This window comes from Cyprinodon variegatus, unplaced genomic scaffold (assembly GCF_000732505.1).
Source record: "Cyprinodon variegatus isolate N-32 unplaced genomic scaffold, C_variegatus-1.0 Scaffold1100, whole genome shotgun sequence".
NCBI lineage: Eukaryota > Metazoa > Chordata > Actinopteri > Cyprinodontiformes > Cyprinodontidae > Cyprinodon > Cyprinodon variegatus.
In genome coordinates this window covers 164,488-171,924 of record NW_015151553.1, presented here as the reverse complement: position 1 = coordinate 171,924, position 7,437 = coordinate 164,488, and the positions used below count along the sequence as shown (strand labels likewise).

General features: G+C 40.7%; 1 protein-coding gene across 1 annotated transcript in view; it reads right to left on the bottom strand.

Annotated features, from left to right (window-relative positions):
• Positions 1–7,437, bottom strand: part of pkp3 (plakophilin 3) — a 57,005-nt gene that overhangs the window by 22,424 nt on the left and 27,144 nt on the right. The window contains exons 5-7 of the mRNA XM_015400412.1: positions 4,527–4,650; positions 1,124–1,328; positions 890–1,049 (exon numbers count right to left, since the gene is read on the bottom strand). Of these exons, the coding sequence (XP_015255898.1) occupies positions 890–1,049; positions 1,124–1,328; positions 4,527–4,650 (489 nt within the window). The remainder of the gene's footprint in view (positions 1–889; positions 1,050–1,123; positions 1,329–4,526; positions 4,651–7,437) is intronic.

Below are 7,437 nucleotides of genomic sequence, written 5' to 3'. Positions count from 1 at the left end.
CCGATAGGGGGCCGATTATATTGTGCATCCCTAGTATTTGTTTATAATTATTTTGGGGGTGCCAGCCAGGTATCCCTCCTGACAAGTAGGATTTTAGTTTTTTTTGTGTTGAGTTGTTATTTTTTTAGTCACACACTTCAACATGCAGACCTTTGTTTACACATAAGACCAACAGTAGAAAATGAGGTTTCACAGTTCTTGTATTTGATAAATGGCCATCCGAAAATAAACACAAATCCCTTCCCACAAAATAAATGTTCGTAAGAGCATGTGGTGAAGGGCGGGCTTCACATATGGCCGGGTTTCTGACCAAAGGCCACACAGCTCATAAATACTCAGTTTTGCTTTTACCTCCTAAAATCCACCCTGGTCACTGATACCTGTTATTAAAGTGTTTTACAACTAACTACTCAGAAACGCTGGTGACACCAAAGGTTTAAAGCCTCACAGCTTTGGAACTGTTTTCTATCTAAGGAAAACCAGTTGATTGCATCGACTCATCGACTCGCACGCAATCCCTCACACTAAGCAGGCTTGTGGCGACAGTGGAGAGGAAAAACTCCCTTTTAACAGGAAGAAACCTCCAGCAGAACCAGGCTTAGTGTGAGCAGCCATCTGCTGAAGCCGACTGGGGTTGAAGGAGACAGAAGCAGAGATACAAAAGGCAACTGCATTCTTCTTCGTCTCTACTTCAGGGGCTATGTGTAGAGCGCCCCCTACATGTTTGGTGGGAAACAGTTCAGTAGATATCAGCGGCTTATAGCCTAGAGCAGCTTAAAATATGTACGTTTCCAGTTTTTTTTTTCAAAAACTTTAATAGGCATGGCTTATAGTGCGTTCTTTGTTCCAGAAAATATGGTAAATGCAGGGGTTTCCGTCTCGCTCTCACCTCAGGCAGCCCGTGGTGTTGTTGAAGATCTCCCTCTCGGATGGGTTCAGCGGGATACTCTTGCACAGCGGAACCAGAACCTTCTCAGTTAAAAGTGGGAGTACTTCCACGGCCAGCTTCTCCTTCAGGTTGTCTCTGGAGGACAGATTCCAAAGGACGCCTAACGACCAACACAGCCTTGATCATGTCACCGTTTCCTATCAATACTCCAGTGCAGATACACTCCCTCCCTACCTGTAATGGTCTTCCAAAGCTCCTCATCATGTTGGTTCAGGATGTTCACCAGAGACGCCAGTCCGCCGGCTTCTATGAGAGCCACCTTGTTCTCAGCATTCTCATAAATGAGATTCCTCGTCGCTGCTGTAGCGTAACGCTGCACCTCTATGCTGTCGCTGGAGAAGAGGCGCACCAGCGATGGAACGCCACCGAGAACACGGACCTGGAAGACAGACAGTTAGCGCTTAAAGAATCTTCGCTTTCATCGCTCTTTTTTTTATTTGCTGACATCAGTGTTCCTGTAACCAAAGCTAAGGAATAAAAGCTGCAACCAATAGAAACAGTCCTGGTGCTCTCTAAACCTACAGTAGAAGCCCTTGAATTTGATGGGCCCTTAAACGGTCCTTATGGGCCCTTGGCTGGTCCCCTACAATTCCTTTTTTAAACATCAATCTTTGTACTAAAATATTCTTTGTGTCATTATTTGTGGACGTTAAGGTCTAAAGAGAAGCAGCATTTTCTGGTCAGACCCTGTAATTCAGTGAAATGATGCAGTTATGGGTGGGAAGGGGCATGTTGAATGGCTGCTAAAGTAATGCTGGTTGAAAAAACCAGACTTTTGAGGATGTCATTAAAAAAAATCCCATCCTGGATTACACTAAATTAGGGCTGAAACATTTAATCGGATTAATCGATTGTCTAAATAATTGTCAACTAATTTAGTAATGGATTTATCGTTAAATGGCGTATAGAGGCTGTAAATCGTGCCTTTAGCTGACAGAGCAACCTACTTAGAGCAGTTACTAAACAACTTGTAAAAAAATATATAAACATTTTGTAATAAGATTAAAAAACATTTTTTTTTCATCTGTCAATCTGCTCTACCCAGAACTCCTCAATTGGAAAAGTTTTAGTTTGACCTGTTTAATTTCATAAAAAGTCTTATTTAAGGAATCGTCCTCTATCCGATTATTAATCACAGAAATAGTTAACAGATTAATCGATACACTAAATATAGAAACTACTTTGCAGTTAAAACTGGCAAATAGTCTGACAGTTTTCAGGGTGACTCACCCTGTCTATTAATGATAGCTCTACATATCTGTTCATTGAGAATCCAAAGTGTTTCACATATTGTATTCCTTTTTGTTATTTAATAAGGTAAGAGGTTTCTGTTTTGTTAACTTATACATACGTAAGAGCGTAGTTATATGTAACAAAATATTTGGTTTATTTAGTCAGTTTTAATAACAAACAACAATAAAGTTATTATTTTTGTGAAATATGTGCTAAAGGAAAATCTGTTGCTATTTTAACCAAACAATATATTTTATTAAATAAACTTTCATGAAAAGAAAGAATGAGTTTTCCTCTTTATGTTAATATTTGTAGAAGATAAAGTAAAAAGTCTCAAGAAAAATCGATCTAGAAACATATTTCTGCTCCCTCTTTATGAAATTCCTTATATTGCATCCTTTTATTCTGAGCATGGCCATGCATACATACCACAGGAGTTTGGTTCCAGGTGCTCGAGGAACTAAATACTAAATATTAAGCTGCAGCTACATTTATGTAATTCAGATCATTCATACAGTTAAATTTTGTTCAAAGTTTTCTATCTAAGAAAAACCAGTTGATTAAATCGACTCATCGACTCTTCAGCATTCCCTCACACCAAGCATGCTTGTAGCGACAGTGGAGAGGAAAACAGCACCGAACCAGCTCCCATGTCAGAGAATGAAAGAGAGCCTACCACTCTGAACATCATTGTGTGATCACCATCGTTTTTTTCCTTCCACACGCGGATATCTAAGGGATACCCGCTGCTCATAAAGCCATTTTGATGTTTATTTTCATTGACTTTTGTTTTCTTTTTGCATTTTTTTTTGTTTTGTTACTTTCCTTTGTTTGGAAGCAGACTTCTAGGAGTTACTGTTTATCTTCTGTGTTCATCCATTTCTCTCTCTCTCTCTCTCTCTCAGATATAATGCAGTGATAAAGACAGAAATCAGACCAACTCTTCCTGATTATATAAATCCACCGTGGAGTTTTTTAAGGTGATCAGTCACCTTAGCCTGGGTGATGAACAAGTCAAGCATCCCTTCTCTGCCTCAACCAGGGAAGGGTTGGTAGTCATGTCCAGGAGATCCTCAAATATTTATCACGCCGTCTGATAATGTCCCCACTAAAGACATTGCTAACGAGGTGGTGGTGATTATGTAATCACCTGAGTGTCAAAGACATGTGGCCATATAAACACCCTGTTCATCCTGATGCGTGAACAGGGTGTTCATTATGGATTAAGACCTGGGGGTCCGTTTCTCCCAAATCAACCCTCCAGGTGTTTCCTTACATTTCCCGCATAGTCACTAAGGTCACCAATGGAATAAAGGCTGGTTTATGCTCAGAAACCAGTTTGTCTGCGTGTGTCATAGTTACCGCAGATACAGCCCCCACCCGCAGACACCATGGTGCACCTGTCCAAAACTGTAGGTGACCGCAGACCGTGCCACAGACAGGCGGCCTCTGATTGGTCAATTCTACATCTTTTCTACACCACCCGAAGCCAAAACACGCAGTGCCATGGCTTGTCACGTTCTTTGTTCTTTGTTCTGTTAAGTTTTCTTTTGAGTATTCAGTTTTACTTTGATCCATGTTTTCTAGTTTCATTGGTTTAATTCTTATTTTGTTGTGTTTTCTGGATGTACTTAAGTCCTTAGGTTTTTCTTTGTTGCTTTTTTGGGTTGGTCTTCTTTTTTCCCTAGCTCCCTTCTAGACTCCCCTGTTCACACCTGCTCCCAATTAGCTCATTAGTCCTGTCTTTGTTCGGTCTCCCAGATATACTCTCCCTGTGCAGTTCCTCAGTGCTGGTTCCCTGTCTTTCCCTGGCTCCTTGTGCATGTTTTCCCTGATGTCTCTAAGGTTCTGGTTTGTTTTACATTTTTATTTTTGGATTCCTGCCTCTGTTGCCTTTAAGAACTCAATTAAAACTACAAGAGCTCATCTCTGCCTCCTCGCCTCTGCATTTGGGTCCTCAAAAACCACAGCCAAACCTTGACACGGCCAATCTTTCAGGAACACTCACGGGTGAACTGTGTGTCATCCGGCATTGAATGAGGGGTGGTAAACAGCGAACAAGCTCGTCAAACTTACACACGGACACCCACAATCCTAGCTAGTTTATAATTGTCCCTCTTGCGTTGTGGCGGGAAATAACAGCGCAGACCACGCTTCAAAATTGGGCATAAATGAAAAATATCTGCGTCATACCTGCGACAAGCTCATTGCGACACACTGGTGCGGGAGTATAAATAGCCTTTAATGCGACACAGAGAGCGTTCAAAAGTAGAGAAAGCTGTGAGTATCTGTATCCAGTAGAACAACCAGACATAACCCAGGGCCGTCAGACTCAACCACATACCTGGTTCTTGGCATCGTTGCTGTGGTAACACTGGTGCTGTATATAAGCAGATCCCAAAACTTGTAGAGAGGTATTTGACTCAGAGAGATATCTGACAGCGGTGGGCATGTCGATACTCTGCATCCTAAAGGAAACAATAAAACAGAGTTAAGAACAGATGAATGCAGATTTATTAAATATGAATTTATAAGGCAGCAACCCTTTAGACAGGAGGCCTTCAACAGGGGGTCCACGACCCCTAGGGGTCCACGGAGGTACTGCATGGGGGTCCCGAAAGTTTTGGTTGATTACTTTTTTTTTGTATATTCCCCACTGCATTCTTTTCCACTAATTGAAACATCTTTAAATCCACATTAACATGAATTCAACACACTGTAGTAAACAGATAAATGGAGGCAGAAGATGTCTTTCAGTCATCAATGCACACATTCAGCACACAGGAGAACTTTCAAGCTGGACACCGTTTCATTCACAACACCTGTCCCATCAACCAGGAATCAGAATCAGAAATACTTTAATAATCCCAGGGAGAAATTACTTTAGTTACATTACACCATCTGTAATAGAGTGACTATAGGACCAGTTTGATATAACACAATTTCATACAATAAATATAATTAGGGGGTCCCCGCTCCATCTTGCCATCAGTTTGGGGGTCCTTGGTCTGGAAAACATCGAAGACCCCTGATTTAGCCATAGTTGATCGGTTTGCAGACAGAATGCACTTTAATCTGGTTAGAAAAGTTGGGTCAACGAGGACTTAGCTTTTGAGTAATAACTGACTTGACGCTGTCCGTCAATCACCTGTCAAACAAACTTTTTGTGTTATTCATAATTACATTACAGTAGTAGCCATTTAAAGTTTCCCCACTTTCCTTGGCTGGTTCCCTACTGTACAATTCCTTTTTAAGGTGTTGTTGAAAGCCAACAGCTCAGTCAATAGAGCTTAAAGCATTGCTAACACCAGTAGCACTATTAGCTAGGACATGTCCTTGTGTGTCTATCAACTTCAAAGCGTCATCAGGACGCTTCCTGAGCTTCATCTTCCGCTTTAGTGAACTCCAGCAGGCAGACAGTTTTCCCAGAGCCACTCCAGTTTTATCCTGCCTGGAATCAAACATCTTCTTGCTCCTTTTTACGCTTGATCCTGGAAGTTTCTTTCAGTTTTTTTTTTTTTTGCAACAACGCTGGTAGTTTCACACTAAAACTCACTCTGAAGTGCTTTGGATTGTATGCATGCAGTGGTGACATATAGAATTTCAACATATAAATTAAAATAAAAGTGAAATAATCTGTTTTGGTACCTTTAAGGCAAAATCTGCTTAGATTACCTGTAAAAACTGTACCTTTTCACTTTGATTAAAGTAAAGGGGTTCATTCAGTACTTAACAAGTTTTATTTTCTTCTTTTCTTTAACTTAAATAAAGAATGTGAGCACTTTTCAAGCTCTGTTTATAGCTAACTTTTCATGTGAATCTTTCTACTAAGTGTCTGAGGGACGAACAGAGGATGCTCTCTTTCATCCTCTTACACTGGAGCTGGCTCGGAGCTCATCTGTCTGACTGTTTTCCTCTCCACTGTCACTGTAAGCATGCTTAGTGTGAGGGATTGCTTTCGAGTCAATGAGTCGTTGCAATCAACTGGTTTTCTTTAGATAGAAAACTACAATCTGAATGTATGATCTGGTTTAACTGTCTGTAAAGTGCTTTGCGATGATATGTGTTGTGAATTGGCGCTATATAAATACCCCTGTATTTAACCTATCAAAACCTACCAGGTTGCCGTCGACACGTTTACAGCTAATAACTCAGAAGGCATGAAAATTACACCAGTAAAATGTTTACCAATAGACAAGTTAGACACGTTGGAAAGCTTACATTCTCCACAATTCAACCACCTAGTTCATTTTATGGACACAGTGAACACCAGAGCACAATTTACACAGATATAGCAGCATGTCAAAATGTACCATGGCAAAGCAGCCACAACAAGCAAGCATGTCTTTATTACTGCTGTTCAAAAAAAGACCGATTATTTTCAGAATAAAAAAAAACAAATTTGAGTCATGTTTGAACTGATGCAGCTTGGGCTGTGTTTTACTCACCCAATTTTCATGTATATATTCAGAAACTAGAAGGTTTTAGCTTTCAAATAATGTATTGCACCTGTAATTTGGGCTTACAGTTCCTAAGGTATTTGCTTTTCCATTTGGGTATGCAAGATAGGCGACAATTTCCCAAAATGAGGTGGATATTTACATCTATCTTTGTACTATCTTTGTTCTTTGTGTCATGATTTGTGGACATTAAGATCTAAAGAGAAGCTTCATCTCCTGGTCAGACCCTGTGATTCAGTGAAAGGGTGGAGTCAGAGTAAAAAAAATATGCACGCCCAGGAGAAGGCCAGTGGCTGGAAGTTGGAGGTAAGTAAGCTGTCATTCGACTGGCATCTGACTGGGAAGGGCCATTTTGAATGGCTGCTACTGTAGCTGTTCATGTCCAGCTTTAAAAAAAAACCCTGCTTTGCTTAATTGGTTAAAACAAATGACTGTCTTTGCCTGATCAGGATAAATGTGTCTCTAAAGGCCTCAGCAAACATTGAGCTTCACCGTGTCGCTTCTAAAACTATCCTGAGTTTGTTGCTTTGTTGTAACTGGCAGTCTTGTTACAGTAGCAGCAATTCAATATGGCCCTTCCCTGTCAAATGCCAGGGGAATGGCAGCAAACCTCCAGCCACTGGAGGGACCCCATCCTTCTCCTGGATGTGCTTTTTTTTTACTCTGACTCCATCCTTTCACTGAATTACAGGGTCTGACCAGGAGATGATGCTTCTCTTCACAAATCATGACTAAACAAATATTTTAGCACAAAGATTGATGTTTAAAAAGGAATTGTTGGGGACCAGCCAATGG